The sequence below is a fragment of the Ornithorhynchus anatinus genome, chromosome 8 (assembly GCF_004115215.2).
Source record: "Ornithorhynchus anatinus isolate Pmale09 chromosome 8, mOrnAna1.pri.v4, whole genome shotgun sequence".
NCBI lineage: Eukaryota > Metazoa > Chordata > Mammalia > Monotremata > Ornithorhynchidae > Ornithorhynchus > Ornithorhynchus anatinus.
Window position 1 is genome coordinate 17701779 of NC_041735.1, and position 21919 is coordinate 17723697.

The following is a 21919-nucleotide window of genomic DNA, read 5'->3' on the forward strand; positions in this document are numbered from 1 at the left end:
GTCCTAGCCCTAAAACCTCCAATCTCTGTTGCAAAAGCAGCATGCGAAGTCAACTGGCCAACCCAAGCCCTGTGTGTCAGGTGAGAATGAATCCTTTTCAGTGCCCCACATCCTTTCTCAAATTACCTAGGCCTTCTGGTTCTCCTATTTATCTGATCAATGGTGGGGTCAGATAATTGAGAGTTTACTGGAACTAATTCAAGTTGTGTTTTAGTCAAGCATGGTAATTGGACCTTAACAAAGACTACAAAGATTCTCTTTGCCTCAACTAAGAGATGAGAACCTTCAAACAGTTGGAAATTCTAAAATGCAGTGGACTGAAAATCTGAAGGCCCTATGTAAAAGTCTCATCTAAAGAGTCCAAAAAAATGCACCACAACTCCTGATTAATCTATTGTATTCATCCAAGTTCTTAGTACAATGCTCTGCACAAGTGCTAAATAATTGCCAACAGTGTAATACTGTACTCTCCCAAGTGCTTAGTACAGTACTTCACACAGTAAGAGTTCAAGAAACACAATTTATTGATTAATTGACCAATTCTCCATTTAGTTTCCAGGTGGAGATATTTGGTCACTATCCCTTAAGATTTTATTGCTGAGGCCCATGTAATTCCTCTGAGATCTATTTATATTTCAGTTTTCTTTGATCAGCAGGCCAAGAAGGGTGGGAAAATGGTCACTTTTCCATCATTTGGTGTAAATAGATCTCCTTAGGATCATAAAGTTCATACTAATAATACTTGTATTTAAGTGTGCCAAACACTGTACTAAGCACTGGAACAGAACATAAGATAATCAGGTCAGTCACAAATGGGGCTTTCAGTCTAAGGGGAAGGGAGAAGAGAGATTTAATCCCCATTTTAGTTTTCTAGTATTAGTTAAGTGCTTTCTATGTGCCAGGCACTGTACTAAGCACTGAGGTAGATACAACTTAATCAGGTTGGACATAGACACTGTCCCACACGGGGCTCACTGTATTAATCCACATTTTGCAGATGAGTCACAGAGAAGTTAAGTGACTTGCCCAAGGTCACACAGTAGACAAGTGGCAGAGCTGGGATTAGAACCCAGGTCATTTTGACTCCCAGGCCTGTGCTTTTTCTTCTAGGACATGCTGCCTCTTCTGATGAGAAAACTTCTCTGTACCTCAATTAAGTGACTTGTCTCCAGTCAAATAGCAGGTAAGCGGTGAAAGGGTGTGGACTAGTGGAAAGAGGCCAGGCCTGAGTGTCAAAGCCTGGGTTCTAATCCCAATTCTGCTACTTGCCTGCAGTGTGACCTTGAACAAGCCGCTTAACCTCTTTGTGCCTCAGTTGCCTCATTTGCTTAGTATAGTACCTGGCACATAGTAAGTGCTCAACAAGTACCATCATTATTATTATGAGTCTATTTGGACTGTGAGCCCCATGTAGGATTGGCTTGTATCTTTTCCAGCACTTAGTGCTTGACACATAGTAAGCACTTAACAAATACCATTTAAAAAATAGTGGTGGCAGGATTAGAACCCAGATCCTCTGACTCTTAGTCCCATGCTATTTCTGTTAGGCCACACTTCTGTTTAACTGCAACTCTGCCTCCTGAGGAAGCAGTGAAGGGGCAACAGAGTTGTCACTAAATTAGCTCCTTAAACTGCATTTGATTTCATTTCTCCCTTATTTGGAGTGGTTTCATTATCCTATAGAAAAGCTACCTTCATGTAAGTGTTGAAGAAGATAACATTTCTTTCTCCCAGGAAAGTTCCCAGATAGAGGTGTCCTTTCTCTTGCCACTCTTGGGTTTCTCTCCAATTACATGGCTTGGTGAAGAAGGTTCCCAGATGCTCTTCTGGGGCTGATTGCCCTTTGGCTGGTATTTCTTGGATTCAGGAGAGCCAGGTGTATGTGGGGTGAATAAAGAAGCAGCGTGGCTCACTGGAAAGAGCACGGGCTTTGGAGTCAGAGGTCATGGGTTCGAACCCCGGCTCTGCCACTTGTCAGCTGTGTGACTTTGGGCAAGTCACTTAACTTCTCGGTGCCTCAGTTACGTCATCTGTAAAATGGGGATTAAGACTGTGAGCCCCACATGGGATAACCTGATTCCCCTGTGTCTACCCCAGCGCTTAGAACAGTGCTTGGCACATAGTAAGTGCTTAACAAATACCAACATTATTATTATTAGTTTAGGGCAAATGGAGTCATTGGTCTCACCCTAGAGAATCACTGCTTCAAGACTGCAGACAGAACGTTTTCCCTTAATCTTTGAATCCAGAGAAAAAAGCAGTTAAGCATTTGCTTCCCAAGCTATACTTTGGGTGCCTTACTTTGTGACTGGCAGGCTGACTTTTTTCCTCCCCGCCACCACCCCAACCCGCAGGTGAGAGAGACACACCCTTCGCTCCACACTGGAGCGCTGCAATCTTGAATACTGTCTCTCTGTCCAGGGTGTGAATGGCTCTCCTTTCATGGCTGCAGGTGTCACTCAGCTGGCTGGACTGCCCCCTTTCCTCCCCCTCAACCCCCTCAGTAACCGGGCCTCTGTTCCTGAGCTCTGCTCCTCTTGGCTGCGAGTTCCCGAGCTCTGCCCCTTCAGCTGGAGACTCAGGTTTCTCTGGATGCAGCACAGGGAACTCGGCTAGCTGGGGCTGAGAGGTGGAAGAAGGTTCCCTTGAAACCAGGAGCGGAGGAGGGAGTGGAGCAGAGTCCAGGAGAGCTGTGAGGTGCAGCCCAGCAGCCATGGCTGGATTCTCAGCCCTGGGGCTACTCGTTCTTTGTCAACTTGTAGCAACGTCCTTAGCTCAGGTAAGACCCTCTCTCACTGCTTAGAATGGTCAAAGCCAAGGGAAAAAATCAGGTGAATAGCATGTTTGCTAGTTTCAGTCTGGCTTTCAAAGAGTCTGTAATACCAGAGGTGGAGTTTTAACTTCAGTTTTTCAGCAGATGGAGAAGAATCATACAGTGCAGCTCTGCAATTTAGCAAGCTTACAGAGGCTAGCTTACCTTTTTTTAATTGTTATGCAGGTATCCAGTCACTGCTCCCTGGAATCTGTGTTTAACAGTAATAGGCAGTGATAGTCAAACTCTACCAAAATACTTCAGAAAAGTTTGGGGTTTTTTTTATCCTTTCACTGGAAGGAAGAAGAGGTTATTCACCCATTTCATTGCTGCCTCCTCTCTTGCAAAGATGCTTTTTAGCATATAGAGGCAATCTCTCCCAAGCTCTAGGGTAGCACATCACTCTACTGGTGATTTATTTAGTATCTCACTTGGAACCTTTGGCAAACAGTTCATTGAAGATCTCCATCTTAAATGTTCAACTATATTAGAATACTACATTATATTTAATATATGCATACATATGCACATATATATGTATGTATATAGCCTAAACAAGTGAGGAGTTCTTAAAGCTAGCTCTGAGATCACAGCCCTGACTCTGACAGGAAAAGCTCAACAATGAAATCTTTGTGCACTCCTCTATCCTAGTGGGGCAAGTTACCCTCTGGAGCCCACTCAGTAGAGCAGACTTTTTACAGAACTAAAAGGAAAAAGAAACCCAAAACAAACTATCCCTACCTCCCACCACCTCTGTACTCACTCACAGAGGAACCTTTTTCAGGGCACACAGGCATCATTGTGCTAGCTTTTCAGACTTTCCCCCTCAGACATTAATAACTGAATCATGGATTTTTTTTCTTTTTCCCTGGAGCTCCATCAGTACTGTAAGGAGCTTCAATACACAACGCTTATGTTCATTTTAATACTGCTGCCTGCCAGAGTTTGAATGACATCAGGATGCCTGAACTGATTTGTTTTTAAGCTAACTTGGTGCTCTTACCACAGATAAGTTTGTATTCAGTGCACGTGTAGCTCCAGTGGCTGCTGTGAAAGGAGATAAAGACAATGCCCATCTCAACTCAACCCTGCCAGCAGCTTCACTCGGGTCTGTGGGCATTGGACGAGTCATAACTGAGAGAGATTTGGATTAACTTGGCCCCTGCTAGTTTCCTGTTGCTATAGGGAATATTCTGCTCCTGGTAACATGTGTCCCTGATGCCACCTTTCTGTTTTCATTTCCTTCCCTTCCTCCCAGAGAGCTGGACCCCGTGGGCCTCCAGGACCTCAAGGGCCTCCAGGATCCGCTGGCAAGGACGGGATAGATGTGAGTTTTTCTTGGCAAGGAAGAAAGGGGGAGGGAACCGTGGCCGGAGATTTGGGGCACTTCAGATATAATTTACCCCTGGTTAAATAGGGAGAAGGTGGTGGGACATGAGGAAAACTACTTCCTGCATTGCCTTCTACAGGATCACAAGCTACCCGATACGCAATTCCAAAGTTCAGTGGCAGAGAGGGTATCTTTTTCCTGCAATCTGTTTCAAATGTTTGAAAGAAGAAACAGATCTGTAGCCCTGTACTGTGAAACAAAGTCCAGTATATGATCAGGAAGAGGGAGCCCGCTATGTATAGGCCGCGACTTGATTAATGCCCTTTTGGTGTGCTATGGTTTGATTCTGGCAGGTAGAGTAGCATCTGTGTGGGGAGGAATAAATACTGTGTATGAATGGGGATTTTAGAATCAAAGATTAGGACCGGGGGAAGATCTTGTGGAGAGAGCCAAAGATAGTGGATGAATTTCAATCCCATTCCCTTCCTCCCTTTCAGGGCTGGTGTTTAGGTCCTTCCTGATGTCACTGATGATTTTTTATCAGAGTTTTGCATCAAAGTGAATTTTCCTTCTGCCTGGTGCCACTATGATCTGCCTATGCCTACTGCCCAAAGCATATATTGTTGGTTATACGCAGAGTTTTCAGGCTCTGGAATTGAGGGAGAAACACACATTTCATTGTTAACCCTGAGATGTCCCATTTTCTTTCCAATCGTTAAATGCTAATGTGGAAATGGGATCATTTTACTCAGCCTTAAACGTGTGCCCCAGAAGGAACTGGATTTCTTGACTGTGTTTCTAATGGTTTTCTCTTCTGCAGCCTTGGCTACTCAGCCTCTGTCTCAACCACTTATAGTCAATTTTGGTAAACCATGTTGCATGTTAATAGTAGAAGAGAAAGTTCAGAAACAGTGGAGCTTATCCAACTCTGCCACTGCTCTTGATTTTAAAAAGTAATAGTGACTCAGCCAAATGTCCCTCCTCAACTAGATCGCCCTCACCCCATCCCCCTTTTGGAAGCTATTTGGAAGTTAAAATGGAGAAGAATGGCGCAGGACAGACTGCATAGAACTAAACAGAACAAGGAGCTAGGAAAACACTGTGCAGTCCCTTGTCCCCTAATAAAGAGGAAAAATTCCCACTAATACGGGTGGTGATTAATATGTTACATCCATACTGGTTCCCGGACTTTCCTTGCATTCATTCTGTGTCTTGGGCTGTCACCAAGCAGGGTTGAGGGAAGCCTCAGAATAACACAGAAATGTCTTATGACTAAAGGAGAGAATTTTGTACAATTTATCTCTTCTGTCCAGGGGAGGGGGAGTGGGATCCACCTTGTGAATATTCCTTGATCATTTTTCTCGATACTCTCATTTTCTGATTGGTGTCTTTTGCCCTATAATATAACTGTGAAGTTGCTGCTCTCTTTCAGACCTATTCAAAGGTTTGTTCTTTCCTCAAAAGTAGAAAATTCCCTAGTAGGTTTGGAGTCCAAGCCCAGAGACCTCTGCAGTAACATTAAAACTGTCCTAACATTTATCCCAGCTTCTGCTTTAGGATCCCACCCACCTTTTGTCTCCAAGTTCCCTGCTTCGGCTCTGAGGTGGCTATTTTGTAGCTTTATCCTGGGGAGGAGCGTCTGTCAATCTTTTTCTAATGCCCACTGACTTGCTCCTCAAGGCAGGCATATCTAAAGAATAAGAGGAGGGTATTAATGCATCAGTTCCTTAGAAGCTTTGCTAAAATGCCACCCAAGTATGGGGCAGCATTTGAGGCAGTATCTGTTTTTTGCCCCTATTATTATGTAGAAGTCCTTTCTGACCCTGTGTAACTGGGTTTCCCAGAGACTGGAAAACTCAGCACTCTTCTGAGCTATTATAAAATCCTTGCCTTTGCCCTGTAATTAAGGGAACAATGGAGACAAGTAGAAGATTTATAAAGTTTTGACATGAAACCTGGGACTAAATTGGTCTAAGTCAGTCATTCCAGGCTATTTTTCCAAGATTTGTACGATGCTCTGTCTCTGATAAAGTCTTAGGGTAAGAATTAAAATGAAAATAAATGTTAGCAATATATAAACTGGAGTTTGAGCTCTTCAGATCCCTGTGTCTGCCAGACATAAGCAATGTCTCCAGGAAAAGGTGAGTAGAAAAGCTTCAGGAGCTTCTGATGTTTCTAATGAACTTCATGATTGAGTCTGACTGGACTTTCTCATTGATTCTCTGCTAATCCAGTGCTGCTTCCTGAGAGTAAAATAGCAGATAGATCTGTAGCAGTGAACATGGGGAAATATGGGGCCCTCAGATGGAGAAAGCTGTCTGCACCTGGGAATATATATTGATTTGTTACTCAGGGGCCACTGTTTTCTTGTTTCAGGGAGAAGCTGGTCCCCCTGGTCTGCCTGGACCACCAGTAAGTATTTCCCAAGTTAACTAGTTTGAGAGCAGATTTTTTGCATCTTTGGAGTAGGAGCTTGGCCAGCTCCTAAGTTCATAAGTTGGAACTCATGCATAAATACCAGAAGCAATGGAAAATTCAGCTCCTGCTTTGTTTGACATCAGGTGGCATATTTTAAATACTTCCTATGGCAAGGGAGATTGAAGAGGGAGGGATTTCACTAATTTTATGTCATTTGTATCCTCCCCCTTACTGGGCTAGAGGGTTTGTCTAGAAATGAGATTCCTGTTCTTTGACAAGAACCCAAGAAAGAGGAGGGGAGGAAGAGGGAGAAAAGAAGGAAGAAGGGACAGATAAACTTTAGAGATGCAGAAAAGGATAAGGTAAAGAAGAAAGGAATAAAGAAAGGAGACTTCCAATTTGGGTAACTTGTTTTGGATTCTGGCTTTTGTTTGATATTTTACCTGATAAGTGACAGGGTAGGATAAGTTCCTCATCCATAACTTTATTGCCCCACATTCATTTGGGTGAATTAATGTTCATATTTTGACGGTGAAAAACTTATTCAATTCCAGTTATAGATAGCAGCAGCAGTGGGCTTTGGAGCCTTTGCCATCTTGTTGGGTTGGTAAAACAAAATTGCCTACAGCCTCCATGGACTTTTTGGTCCTCCATCCTTTTGATGCTTGCCTAATAGGAAGCTTCAGAGCATCTCACACTGCAGGAAATCTTGAGAGAAATAGCTTTCAGAGTGTCATTTCAAATAGAAGAGAGTTATTTTAGCCATTCAAGCTGTCTGCTCAATCACACAACCATCCTGGATGTCGTGGGCCATGGTGTTCCAAGTGTGTTTTTCACCCTTGCTGGGATTGGATGGAAAAGCAGGACAGAGCCCTTGAGACTGATGGCATTCACTGTTTCCACCTTCTAATCTCATTCAGGGGCCTAAAGGTACCCCAGGGAAGCCTGGGAAGGCCGGAGATGCTGGGCTGCCAGGACTCCCAGGAGTGGATGTAAGTACTGGAAACTCTTCTCAAACACTTTCAAGCATTTGAAAGTGTCTGAGGTTCGAAGGTTTTGCTGAAGCAGTAGATGTGGTTATTGACCTGATTTTCTCTATTGAACTTCTCAGCAAATTTATTATGAGTGAATAAGATTAATTTTAATTTGCTGTTTCCTGATAGGGTGCTTCTTTTGTGCGGGAGAACCATTTATAGCAAGTACTTGCTCTCTGTCCTTCTGCAGGAGTGAAGATTTGACTATTTTCTGCCTTAAATAACAATGAAACGTGATGGTCATTGTAGAACTTCAGAAATTTGGTGATAATTGAAACATATTTTGAAAGAATAGGATTTTACCCTGCTTATTATCCAGGTTCTTTCTGCTGTTTCTCCCTCCTGATACCATCTCCCTTTCTCTCAAAGGTTTACAGGGGCAGCCGAGGCAGGGAGATAAAACTTAATTCACCCCACTTTACTTCTCAGAATCAGCTCTTGTGAAAAGGTGCAATTGGAGAGACATCCTGGATTAAGTGGGTCTCAAGATTATTTTTATATTATCCATATGATCAAGGAGAGTTAAATCCCTGAATCTTGTTCCCATTGTTGTAGTCCCCAAAATTTCTCCAGCATGCATTATTGTACCACATGCAAATAGTCTGACTACAACTTGAATTTTCTCTTTTCAGTTTAATCCAATAACAATGTCTTCTATTTTGTCTGGTCCTTTCCAGTGTTAAAATTAACCCGCACCCCCCCCCCCAAAAAAAAACACCCAAAACCACCCACTTTCTAACTGAATTGCTTGTGGTCCCTGCTGCTCCCATAGTACATGGGCTTTTCAGAGTGTGGGGGTTGGGTAAGGAGGGTGTGACCAGCCAACAACTCAAGACGGTGCCCAGGGCTTCAAGAGATAGTAGAGTTGCTGTTAGGGGCACCCAGAGTGATAGCAGTTTGGTGATCAGGGGCCAGGTGACACAACCCCTGCCCAGCTCAGTCCCTACCACCTCAGAGTTCCCGTCCCTAGACTTTGTCTTAAACAGAAGCCAAGATCGGGCTTCCAGTATTAGTCCTTCCTTAGACCAAGGTCTTGGGGTTTCAGTGCTCGACAATTCCTTCTTAGTGTGTTTTGGTTTGCTTTCTAATACCGTGAGACCCTAGAGAAGAGTCCCCTTCCCAGCATCTTTCACCCTCCTCCTGCTTCATTTTTCCCTACTGAGAATGTTTTACTGCTGGTGTAGGTCGAAAGCTCAAAGTACTCTGTTCCTCTCTCTATCTTTTCCCTCTCCCCCCCACCCCTTCTCTCCCTCCCAACCCATTAACTTATTTCCTTTTTTCTCCAATCTTAACTTGGCTGTGGAAAATTTCAGCATGGGAAGCAACAGGTAAACAGAAAGTGTCTAACTCAAAATCTACATCCTCTCAGATCTGACTCCACTAGCCAACTTCTCTCTTTCAACTTTATTTTCCTCTACAAGCCAGAGAGCAGGAATTAACCCCTGATTAGCCTATAAGGAATTTTGTGGTTTCTTTTAAATGTACTCTGTAGCAATGGTATGTGTTATACAGTGGGCACTGTGTGGAAGGCTTGCCATGTAGTACAATGCAGTTGGCATTGTTAAAGTTCTACAGCTGCCCCATTAAATAGGTGCCTTACTTGTTCTAGGAAATTAGTAGATGCCTCATTTGAATAATATTTTACTTGTTTTTCATTTGATGCCATCCGCATAGATATGCCCTTAGCTCCTGTATCAGGTTGGGCAGTACAAAAATAACTGGTTGGGAAAATGTCAAGCCAGAATAAAGGGTACATTTGATCTGTTGAATCTCCCTCCCCCCCAACCCTCCCCCCCAGACCACACACACACTCCCCCTAGTTTGTGTGTCTCACTCCTCTATCTTCCTTCCCAGGGTTTGCCAGGTCATGATGGTCCCCCAGGTCCCAAAGGCCCACCTGGAGAAAGGGTAAGTTACTCTTCACTTATTTTCAAAAGAAATTGCATCAGACTTACGATTTCTAGAGCAGTTAATGAAATTCAGGATATCCAGCATAAATCTGGTTCTTGTTAGCTCTACCACCTCAGCTTGGTTTTTGAGTCTCAAATTGCTGAAATTCCTAATTTCATGTGATGCCACAACCCCCGACATCTGTCTTCCTTCCCAGAGACCCAGAGGGGCAGAATCTGAAAGCTGTGGCAAAGGAGAGATTGCCCTTGCTTCAGTTTATATCTGCTGGTCAACATGAGGAAAGACTATTATCCATGGTGATGTAGGTGGCTTTAAATCTGGAGAGAGAAGCTCCCAAGCATCTTTGTATAGGGAACTTTTAGGGGCTTCCTAACACCTAATCAATTAAGCTATGGCAAATAAAACTGAAGTAAAAATATAAAATACAGACCCCAGACCATTCTGCCCTTGAAGCTTCTGTCATTCTCACTGGATGTCATGGGAAAAGGTTTTGCAGACTGGGTTTGGGGATAATAATGTTGGTATTTGTTAAGCGCTTACTATGTGCCGAGCACTGTTCTAAGCGCTGGGGTAGACACAAGGGAATCAGGTTGTCCCACATGGGGCTCACAGTCTCAATCCCCATTTTACAGATGAGGTAACTGAGGCACCGAGAAGTTAAGTGACTTGCCCGAAGTCACACAGCTGACAAATGGCCGAGCCGGGATTTGAACCCATGACCTCTGACTCCAAAACCCGTGCTCTTTCCACTGAGCCACGCTGCTTCTCTTCTTCTGCTTCTCTGGGGATGCCACTGCTACTCTTAGCTGCAGTCAGTGTTTAGTCTGCTTGAGAAACAGTGTGGCCTAGTGGAAAGAGCACAGGCCTGGGAGTCAGAGGACCTGGGTTCTAATTCTGGCTCTGCCAATTGCTTGTTATGTGACCTTGGGCAAGTCATTTCACTTCTCTGTGCCTCAGTTTTCTCAACTGTAAAATTGGATTCAATCCTATTCCCTTCTACTTAGAATGTGAACCCCATGTGAGACAGGGACTGTATCCAACCTGAAAGAACTTGTATCTACCCCAGGGCTTAAACTAGGTCATTGGCAAATAGGTAGCACTTAACAAATACCTTGGAAAAAAAAACGACCAAAAGGCAAGAGCAGCACCTCTGGGCACAGCACCTAACAGGCAGGTGGTAGTCAGTGGATTTCAGTCATAACAAAGCAATTGCCACATGGTGAACTGAAGTGGAGAGAATACAGGCAAGGAGGACTGAAAAAACAAATTCAAGATAAATCAATCAATAATATTTATTGAGCACTTTGTATGTACAGGGAACTGTACTAAGTACTTGGGAGAATACAGTAGAGCTGTTCCCTATTTTTTAATGTTATTTATTAAGTGATTACTATGGGTCAAACACTTTTCAAAGCACTGGGGTAAATACAATACCCAAGTAAGACACAGTTCCTGTCCCACATGGGGTTCACAGTCTAAATAAGAGGGGGGACAGATATTGAATCCAAATTTTGAAGTGGAGGAAACTGAGGCCCAGAGAAGTTAAGTGTCTTGACCAGGGTCACACAGTAGGCAAATGGTTGAATCAGGATTACAACCCAGGTCTTTTGGCTCCCAGGTCTGTGCTCTTGGCAACACTGCTTTACCTGCATGAAGGACAATCTCTGGAGGTGCAGAGTAGCTGAGGATTGCTGGACAGTGATTGTGGGAGACAGACTGGTTGGTGTAAGGCAGACAGGAACAGGAAGGTACTTTAAGAACAAAGTATTTGGGAAAACCATGCCACCAAGAGACTTTTTTTAATGGTATTTAAGTGCTTACTATGTGTCAAACACTGTTCTAAGCACTGGGGTAGATACAAGTTAACTATTTTGGACACAGTCCCTGTCAGGCATGGTACTCTCAGTCTAAGTAGGCAGAAGAACAACTGAAAACAAATGCAAATCTACTACCACTGCCAAGGGCAATCTTTCCAAATGCATAATGGGAAAGGGACCAGGTCAATAGCATCATCTTTGAACCTGAAGGTCAAATATGCAGTATACATCAGTTGGTAATTCAACAGATTCATGTATACTGCAGGTTCAAGGGATCCTCATGCCCTGCAGGGATCCTGACTACCAGCTCTCCCAAGAGCTTAATACAATGCTCTTCACACAGTAAGTGTTCAATAAATTGTCTTGATTGACTGACTGATTTTCTGACTCTAGGGAGCATTAGAAATGGATTTCAAATCTCTCTCCTTCCCTGTGGCCCTGTTCTCAGAGGCAGAGGTGGCCTTTCAGGAGAAGGGACTTTTTGTCCCATTTTCTGAACAAGGGTCAAAAATAGAACCCTAGATTCTCCTTGGCTCTATCCCAGAGTGAAAACATGGGAACAAGACATCCTCAGTTATGCTGTGGGCAGAGTATGTAGGTTTTAAATATGTGTATATGTCAGGAAATCTATGTGAGTTTCCAAACTTGGCCATTTCATGCACTCTGACCAAATCCATCTCACTAACTCCCCAGTTCCCTGGTAACTCGCCAATTCCCAACTAGGAATATCTTCCCCAGAGGCAGCAATGGATTAGAGAGAAGTGAGGCAGAAAGGATTCCAAGGGAGTGTTCAAAGTCATGTGATGGATTGTTGTAATCATTGGGTGATGCCTGGACGTCAGAACTTTTGTGTGTGTGTGTGTGTGAGGGTGTGTTTGTGTTTAAGGCAGGTAAATGCACTGTTCTGTGTTTAAAGGCTGGAGTTGTAGTTTTCAGTCTTGAAAGGCAGAATTCTAAGCCCTTAAGGTGAAAAATGAGTTTCACCTCAAAAGAAGAGGAGGTGCTTGCTGCAGGGCAATGTCAGATTCTTTCCCACTTGATCTTGGGAGCAAAGTTTGATTTTTATTGGATTAACTTCCCTCCCAGCAGGACTACTGTTAATGAAACAGATGAGTTCTCTGAATCCGGCATTTTCTCCAGGTCACTTCTTTGAATTTAAAAGGGAAAGTGGAGGTAATTTGAGTTGGTATGCAGAGGGGGCATGTCCTTACTGTGCGTTAATAAAGACCTTTATGACTGTAGGAATGTAGTTCCCTCTGCACTAAGGAAGTGTTTTTCCCAAGTGGAATTTCTCAGGAATTCTGGTCTCCACTACCCCAGACTCCAGCAGGGTGGCAGGCAGTAAGCAAACTTGTGGTAGGCACCGATTCAAGAAATTAATCTGGAGGATCTTGGGAGCAGATTTTCCTATATAAGAAAAAAAACAACCTTTATATTCCCAACAGAGGGGCTATTGGCATGGATTCCTTTGCAGACACCTTCAGTTTAGAAATTTCACATGGAAGTTTGTCACCACAACTGCCCAATCAACTTTGATCCTGGGAATGGTGAGAGTTTGGGATAGAGTCCCAGTTTTTACAAGCTGTCCTATTTTCCTGCATCTCTCCCATCTCCAGCATATTCCCTTAACACCAAACAGATGGCCAGGCAAAGCAAAGTTGATGAAGGGAATTTTCCTAGAGTCAATTCTCATTCTGGCCTAAAATAGCAGGGATTGCACCAAACACACATGCATCATTGTCACCCCAGAAATCAGTCAATCAAATGTACTTTTTGAGCACTTACAGTATGCAGAACACTGTACTATACACTTGGGAGAGTACAATATAACAGAGTTGGTAGACCTGTTTCATGACCACAAGGAGCTTACAGCTCAGAGGACTGACTGTATGCTTTTTGGTTTTCTCTATCCCCCTCCTGTCCATCTCCGTCACTCCCTTCCCATCCTCCTCCTCTGCTGCCATCGTCAGGGTGTTCAACTGAATTCCCTAGGACCAGGGTGTTGGTGATATAAGCAGGGATGTGTGAAGGTTTTTGTGTCTTCCACTAGCTTTGTCTAGGGCAGACATGACTAGAACATGTCATAACTTAAAGAGCCTAAACCATTTTTTTAAAAATGACTGATATCATACAGTGCTAAATATTAGACTCATAACTTGAGGAAGCTGAATAAATCATTATTGAAAACCAATCTCCTGAATTAAAATGTGAATAAATGTGTGGTGAAGATGATCCCCTCATGGAAATTCTGCCAACCCAAATAATGCCTAAGTGCTCACCCATTCATGAGCCTGGTCACTGTATGATTTCCATACCCAGGAGTTGTTAAAGTAAGTGTAAGAACAGCAAAGCAATGGAAAGGATTTAACTGAACAAGCAGTTCAGATCAGTGGCTGGAAAAAAGCCCAGAAATCTCTCCTCGGGGTTGTCTGAGGTACTTTCTCAAGGTGCCAACTTTTACACACCTCTGTGGCAGCTATTCCCTGGCACCAAGGGGCTGTAAGGGAGTATGTAGGAGGTGCAGAGAAGGCTGGGGAATAGGTGAAAAATTCAGGGGCATCTTTCTAATCTTTTATTCTCCAAATATACACTAAGCAATATGACCTCCTAGAAAGAGCATGAGTCTGTGAATCAGGGACCCGGGTTCTAATTTTAACTCTGCCACTTGCCTGCTGTGTAAATTTGGGAAAGTAAATTAACTTACCTGTGCCTAAGTTTCCTCATCTGTAAAATGGAGATTCAATACCTGCTGTCCCTCCTCATCAAAATGTAAGCCCCATGTGGGTTAGGGATGCATCTGACCTATTTACCTTGCAAGCTGCTACTCCAGAGCTTAGTACAGGCCTTGGCATATAAATGCTTAACAAATCCCAGTTACCATCTGGGTGTACATGACTAAAACTTTTAAGCATAGTGTAGAGTCCTGGACTTTAAAATTAAGTTGACATGCCAATGTAGTTAAACTTGAGGACCTTCTGACCAAGCCCAATTGTTGTATTCTGCATTGATTTCTGTAGGAACAGGCTGACAATTATGGGGTGGAAAAATGTTTTTTGCTGCAAACTGGGGGATTCAGAGAATGGGCATAGACCACTAGAATTGGACTGAATGCAGGGTTTGGGGAAGCAGAGTTTGGGAGATTGTATGGGAACAATGTCCCAGTTATCTAGCCCCTGAAAATTATTTCCTAGGAATTCAATCAGAGTTAGAACAGTGAGAGATTTTTTTCTTCCCACAATAGAGTGTTTGGGGTGTCCAAAACAGAGCTGTTTGCAATCCTGCATTCTGTTGTTTGCCTCTGACCCCCAACAACAATGAATCAATTATTTTTTAAGCTGAATTAACGGAAAATGATGTTTCTCTTTAATCCTAGCAGTAATGCTGGCAAAAAAATGGTGACACACAATCTGCTTTGGCCTCTTTGCCTAGCACAGATCCATGCACCAAGTTCCCAGAACAATGTTGTCTTTCTGCTCAGGCAGAGTAAACTGACTGAGGGAAGCCCTTGCCAGAGTGAGTGTAGGCTGCGTCTCTCATTTAAGCAGGGGCTCCAGGACCATTCTGGAGGGCAGAGCACCGGTAGACTCTCAGGGAGTCTAACCCAGCCTAGCCCGGACTCATTTGGCATTCCCGATGTCTTGCTTGCACATTTTAAACGACTTTGGCACTTAAAGGACTGAAAACTAAAGTGGGCCAGGTGTCAGTTGTTCCTGAGGAGTGAGTAACTGGTGCTTGTTTGGTTGAGTTTTATGCAACTAGAAATATGGAGAGGCTCTAGAGATGAACTGACTACAATACATGCGGCTTAATCAAAAGACCCTTGGATTCCTGTTTACATTTTTGAAACATAATGCGAAAAGGTCCCCATCTAATATCTAAATAAGTGAATATGAAACTTGTGAGGTGGTAATTGATTACCACACTGAGAGGCAGATAACTATGCAAAGTATTACAGAGGCCAAGGGTAGAAGTAAATAAATGTAAAGTAAAGAAGTAAAGAAGTGAATAAAATGATACTGTACAATTGCCAAAGGCTGTGATTTGGAAAGACAAGTAAATAAAGGAATCAAACAAACCCCAGTTCCATATGCTGCCCATCCATTGTATATCCCTGAAGACCAGTCTTCCCCTTCTACCTGCATTGTGTTAGCTTACTTCAACCCCCTCAGGGAAAGCAGCACAGCTGAACTGACAACTTAGAAATGTAAACAGCTGGCAGTGCAGACATCAGGCAGAAGGTGTTTACAGTTGGTGTTGCTTTCCTCCTCCAATATTTAGGAGTTCTCTATCCTCTTGCCTGTGATGAGTCTCTTGTGTGTGGGTGTGCTATGAGCTAAGAATGCCTTTCCATTTTCTTAGTAATTAGATGAGGTGATTACTGTTGAACAGGATCATTGTGGGTTCTGGGTGTACCAACCATTGATCTAGGGGCTCTTAAAAGGGTTGAACATAGATTCTCCTGCATCTTAATAGCCTATTCACTTCCTTTGACTGTTGAGTTTGAGATGTGGTCTTGCAGCCTCACTAGAGATGTTAAGATTCCCCTCTGTGGAAAGGGGAGCAGTCAGTGGACAAACTTGTACTCAAACTCTCCAGTGAGGTGGTGAAGCTTTCCTTATTTCATGATAATGATAACCGGAACTCTTGAACTGAATAATGGCTGCAGTGTTTCTGCTTGATTTCTTGCTATCAAGGGTAGGACATTCGAGTAGGTGAAGAAATGAACTAACCAAGCTAACTGGTGTGATGTAGTGTTTATGGGGTAGGCAACTGGTGTCCCGAAGATCACTCAGCTACTCCTCTTCTGTTTGTGGATAAGATCAGATTGTATGAGGGGGATGTTGGGTTGGGGAGAGAGGATGGGGAAGGGAATGTGGTAATCCATCTTTCTCCCTGAGCACATAGGGGATCTGACTAACCATGGTTTTGAACATGCCTCCTGGGATAAGTGGAACTCTGCTCCCTTTTACTCCCTTTTCTTCCCCTCTAGACTGTAAGCTCCTTTTGGGTAAGGAACGTGTCTACTGACTCTATTGTACTCTTCCAAGCACTTAGTTCAGTGTTCTGCATACAGTAAGAGCTCAATAAATAGAATTGATTGAATGATTGATTTAGCCACTTCAGGCTCCTCAGGATGGACTGACCTCCAGAGACCAAACCAGTCCATCCCCCTGCCCCTCAACAGTCCTGAGCAAACAGGTGCCTATCTCAGTCACTCGAAGGTGGTGGGAGGGATTTGAAAGTTGGAATTTACTTGGCAGTTTTTTTCTCTTCTAGTTCATTTCTCAACAGTCACTGACTGTTTTCAGAGCTCGCCTTTCCCCTATGATTTTTTTTCTGACATGTTTATTTGTGTTAACACCTAAGGAAGACAACAGAAGAATAGAAATTACCCAGATGTCAGGTTTAGTGTCATTAATTAAGTATCATTTGATGACTTTGATAACAATTATAATTTTAGGACAAGAGTTAAGATGACAAATTGCTTTCCAAATAGCAATTTGGGCTTAATGTTCCCCATCTGACATCTATAACCTGGTGTGTCTTCTGAGTCTAAAAGCGGGGAAAAAATCTGCGCAAGGTCACTGATAGGGGTGGGAGAGGCACCTGCTATTCACTGGATATTCTAGGACAATGGGAACAAACTGTGGAAACCAAGACCTGATGGGAGGAGAGAGTCTGGAAACCAAGAAAACCTTCTCAGCCAGGCCAGAGTCTCTTAGGGAGCTGGGGTTCCAGGCAGGCAGTGCCAACTCAAGGAGGATTGAAGAGTGATGGAGGGAGTGAGGAAGAGAGGTATGACTTTCTGTTGGCTTATTTATAAAGTTGAGGCAGCTCCTCAGGGATTTTCTATGAGGTTTCACCCAGAGTAGTAGTTTCAAATGGGAAATACCTGAGAACCAACTTTCTCAAGAAACAAAGGAAACCTTTGGATCTCCCCTCCACCACTCCCAGGTTTGTACTGCCACCTAAAGGCATAGGCTGCTCAACACTGGGTCACAAATTACCAGTGATGTCCAGTCCTGCTGTCCAAAATCCCTCTCACAGGTGCTGCATCTCCAAGCTTTCCTGAGCAATTCTTCATGCCCCCAAAAGAAGCACTCCTGGGCACAGCTGCCACTTCTCATTCCAAATGTAGGGTGGGACTTTGAGGAAATCAGGGGTTGGGATTTAGGTGCTCCCCTCCTACCCTCCGGCTCAAATATTGCCAATCTCAGGGCCCAGAACCTGATGGAACCAGAATCAGATGGAGCCACCTGAGTCAGAAAGTCCAATAGGGTGAAAAGTCGAAGGTTCCTGCCTCAGCATAAGTTTATTGACTGCAAAAACTGTCTGACTGGCCCCAGAGCCTGGGGGAAGAAAAGACTTGAAGCCTGTGGGGACTCCACTTTCTCCACCTGGCCTGGGGCCTGACAGAGGGGGGAGATGCCTGTGGAAAACTCTGGGGCCATGCTGGGTAGTGCACTTCTCCCAGGAGGGAGGCAAGATTAGTAGCTATCATATTGGCAGCTCTGCTTCTAGCCAGGCTCATACAGCTCCCACATTCTGTCAAAATTTATTGAGAGGACAGTGGCCCAGAGTGCTCCCTTCATCCACCAACTCAGCACTGCTGTCGATTATTACAGTGCTCTGCACTCAGTAAGCGCTCAATAAATATGATTGAATGAATGATACATTACCTCACTCTGAGAAATGACCCTTTAGTGCCCCAACTATGCCTTTAAGGGCCCCAAAAGAGTTAAATCCCACCCAGTCTGCCTCGTTTCTGGCCAAGAAGGAGCAGTTGACAGCTAGGTTAACAGCATTAAAGGAGGCCCAGTCAAAGAGTTGGATCAGATGTTGGCTAGGAGGCTTTTGGGCATCTTGTTGTCTACAAATGGCTGTGGCTGTGAGTTTACTTTGTTGGAGAAAGGCAGTGACACATAGCTTACTAGACTCTAGGTGGCCCAAACCAAGCTTAGCAGAGGGGACTGTCTCCATTCCATGTGAGGGTTGTAATTCACACTGGGTTTTTTTTCCACAGGGTAACTTGGGACCTCCAGGACCACCTGGACTGGGGGTGAGTATGTTTGTTTTTTTTATTTGCCTTGAGGAGAGGAGTAATCCAGGAAGAAGCTGGACATTTCCTAGCTGAGTCAGAGATAGAGGATTTAATTTGTAATTTTCCTCTTGCCAACATGAGGCTTTGTTCAGCAAACTACTCTGGTTGCCAGTTTCCCAATTTGTAAGGTGGGGAAAGCCCCAGCCTGCTCCACTTCTCATAAAAGATATAATGGCTGGAAAAAAAAAAAGAGTAGATCTCCTGGGTGGGAATTGGGTCAACTAAATTTATTGTATGCTTCCAAGGGTTTACTCCTGTGCTCTGCACACAGTAAACACTCAATAAATACATTTAATTGGGAGAAAATCACTAAATTCATGCAGAAAATTATCTTCATTTGTTTATGGCTCCTGAGTGGTGTTTAACTTTTTAAGATGAGGACTATTCCCTACTCTTACAGTCACGGCACATGGACAGCAATCTTCTTAGCCTAGAGTTGCCTCTCCTTCATCCATCTCTCCAATTCTGAGAGCTGTGTTGTGGTTCATTGTTCCTGTGGAGAGCAAACCTGAATGGGCAGAAGGAGTTGGGTCTTATCTGTACTGTCCTATTCCATTGTCAGGAAAGAAAAGTCATTTCTCCTAGGAGCCCCTATATGATTCTGACTGAAGTTCTCACTGGGTTTAATATGCCATCTGCTCGCAAGAGCAAACTCAGATCCAGAGTTTGGTTACAGAAAATGGGGGTGAGCTAATGGTGGTATTTGGGTCACTGTTTGGAGAAAGTCAGTACATTCAGTTCTCCAATAATGTGGGGTTGAAAACTCCATGTTAAGGAAATCTGAGGTTAGGGTACCCTTACCTTGACCAACTCTGCCAAGTGCATAATGGTTTTGTCAATTTTGCAGTTGCCTTCTATCAAAGCAGGTATATATTGCCAGAAGAATGTTTGCTAATCCCCAATAATGTTTGAACAAAAATTGCCATAAAAATGTGCATTATAGTAGAACTGAGCATAGCTTTTGGGTATATTAGCTTCGGTAAGAATTTAGTTCTGGTCAGAGAAGAAAAGCAATATCCACACAATTTCTCAGTGGGCTTTTGAGTTGCTTTCAGCAGAGCATTTCCCTCTCCTCCTTCACTTAGTGGATAGTTCCAGCTTTTTCCTCCAGAGCATTTGAAGGAATCAGGAATATAAGAAGGAATGGGAGAAAGTAGTAAAAGGCATGGAGGAATGAAGAGATGGAGAACGGGGCTTTGTGTTTAGTTTACAGGGTCTAATTTCCCACTAAGTCACTCACTTTCCTCTTTGGACTTTGCAGGGTAAAGGACTCCCAGGGCCTCCGGTGAGTACAAAAACCTTCTGAAAAGAGACTTGCTTTGGGTCTTCCTTAAAAGTCAGACCTCTCACTTCTCCTCTTGACCCTCCAAAACCAACCCACCCAAGCCACTTAGACCTTGAGCCATAGGAGCTAGCTTAAATGGAGAGAGGCTGCTCCAGTGGTGATTGAGCTTGGCATAGAGCCTCAGTGATTTATGGCCCAAGTCAGTCACCTCTTAGAAAATGAGCTAGCTCCTTTCTTGTTATTGATCAAAGGCCCCATCTTCATTCAAAAAACATCCAAACCACCATCTCCCCACCCTAACTCTCCTTCCTTACCTGGACAAACTCAAGGCAGCTTTAGTATAGTTTCGTGAACCTTAGACCCAGGTGAATTTATGCAGGCTCTATAGAATCCCAGATCTGGCCAAAGTAGATGCTGCTGTGTTGATGGGTAGGGCAGGCATTTTACTTGTTTTTTGTATATTTTGCCTTCAAACAGGGGAAGGCAGGACCCAGCGGGCTCCCTGGTGGCAATGGAATCCGTGGTCCCACTGTAAGTGGTTCATTTTCTTACTCTCCCCCTCTCACTGTGCTTTTACACTCTCTACTCTCTCACTTCTATCTCTTGCTCTCCGTCTTCTCTCTCACTTTCTTTCCAATTCCATCTCTAACTCCATCTTTCTCTTTCATGCTCTTCTGATATTGTTTCTTGATGTATATTAAGAACCCACAGTGCTCCAGGGGGTGGGGAAAGTAGAAACTTAGTTACTAGAATTCACTTTTCATTTTACCTGATGTGTCATACTGTCTGGTTGTAGGCCACTCAGTTGCTGATGGAAATTATTCTTCTTCTTTCCCCTTTTTAGGGACCCTCTGGACAACCTGGTCTTCCTGGACCACCTGGTCTCCCTGGACCTCCAGTAAGTAAAGACCCTAAACACACTAAAAGCATGGAACCCTCCCACTTTGTCAAAATGTGTGGGGTAGATTTTTTTATTTTCAATATTATTGTTAAGAATGGGCATTATGGGTAGGGCACAGGTGCTGGTCCCAGGCTCCTTGTCCTGTGAGCCAACCTTGAGAATTCCCCAGCCCTGCTCCCTGCCCTCCCCAAAGGGGCTGGCTCAGAGAGTCTGGGGAACTTGCCCATACTAAATCTGGCTCTGCTTTGCTTTTATTCTCCTTTAGCGTCATCAGGGTATGAACCCGGGAGGAGCCTAAATGTGTTGCTTTGTCAAATCTGTTAACTGCAGGTCATGGGCAAGTGTTTAGTGGGATCAGACTAGTCAACTGGATGAAAAAGTAGATCTTTATTTTGCCTTCTAGGGACATCCAGGAATCCTTCCTGATGGCACTAGTGACCTCCAGGTACACTTTTTTTCTCATTTCTTTTCCAATTGGCCTCAACAATAAGTGTGTGGTCTCTCTTGAAGAGAAGCAGAGAGCCAATTTCAGAAGCATAGGTTTCTCTTAAGGAAGTCATTTCTCTATGTGCTGACTCAGCCTTCCCATCTGTAGAAAGGGCTAATTCTACTTGCCCTATCCTTTCCTCCTAGGGGTTTCAGAGAAAACAGTAAATAGATCATGCTTCCTAATGCATGGAGCTTCCCAGGATAGAGGGTCTGTAAATATGAGGAAGTTAAATGCTGTCAAATTTGGTTTATTGTATGAATGTATCTTATTTCTGGGCTTTGTATTTGTCATGGAAATAGTGGCATTTAAAATCATCCTTGCACTTAATGCCAATTTTCTTATCCACTGGATGGACTATCCACAGAAAATGTTTCAATTCTTACCCGCGCTATGAGTTTATCTTCCTTTTTGCCTTCCCTCCTTCCTTCCTACGTGGCCTGACTCAGGCCAGCCAAACTCCAGAAGAAACCAGCTGAGCCCAAAGGGTCTAGAGAGCCCAACTGTAGTTTCATTTGGGAGTGGTCCAGGTATGCCTGAAGCATCGTGTTTGTACTGTTGTGCACATGGACAAAGAGAGACATTATAGCCTCGTGGAAATAGTGTGGCATTGTGAGTCAATAGATCAGGGTTCTAGTCCCAGCTCTGCAACTTGCCTGCTGTGTGACCTCTAACAAGTTATTTAAGTTCTCTGTGCCTTTGTTTTTTCAGCTGTAAAAAATGGGGATAAAACACTTGTTCTCTGTCAATCCATTGAGGGTATTTGAGTGCTTATTGTGTGCAGAGCACTCGGCTAAGTGCTTTGGGACAGTACAGTACAAC

At 43.7% G+C, this 21919-nt stretch overlaps 1 protein-coding gene across 1 annotated transcript in view; it reads left to right on the forward strand.

Annotated features, from left to right (window-relative positions):
* The first annotated feature begins 2526 nt into the window (after positions 1–2526).
* COL9A3 (collagen type IX alpha 3 chain) overlaps positions 2527–21919 on the forward strand; it is a 53417-nt gene continuing 34024 nt past the window's right edge. Inside the window, exons 1-10 of the mRNA XM_029070584.2 lie at positions 2527–2779; positions 4071–4139; positions 6519–6554; positions 7481–7552; positions 9449–9502; positions 18347–18382; positions 19686–19709; positions 20187–20240; positions 20554–20607; positions 21014–21055. Of these exons, the coding sequence (XP_028926417.1) occupies positions 2714–2779; positions 4071–4139; positions 6519–6554; positions 7481–7552; positions 9449–9502; positions 18347–18382; positions 19686–19709; positions 20187–20240; positions 20554–20607; positions 21014–21055 (507 nt within the window). The 5' untranslated portion in view covers positions 2527–2713. The remainder of the gene's footprint in view (positions 2780–4070; positions 4140–6518; positions 6555–7480; positions 7553–9448; positions 9503–18346; positions 18383–19685; positions 19710–20186; positions 20241–20553; positions 20608–21013; positions 21056–21919) is intronic.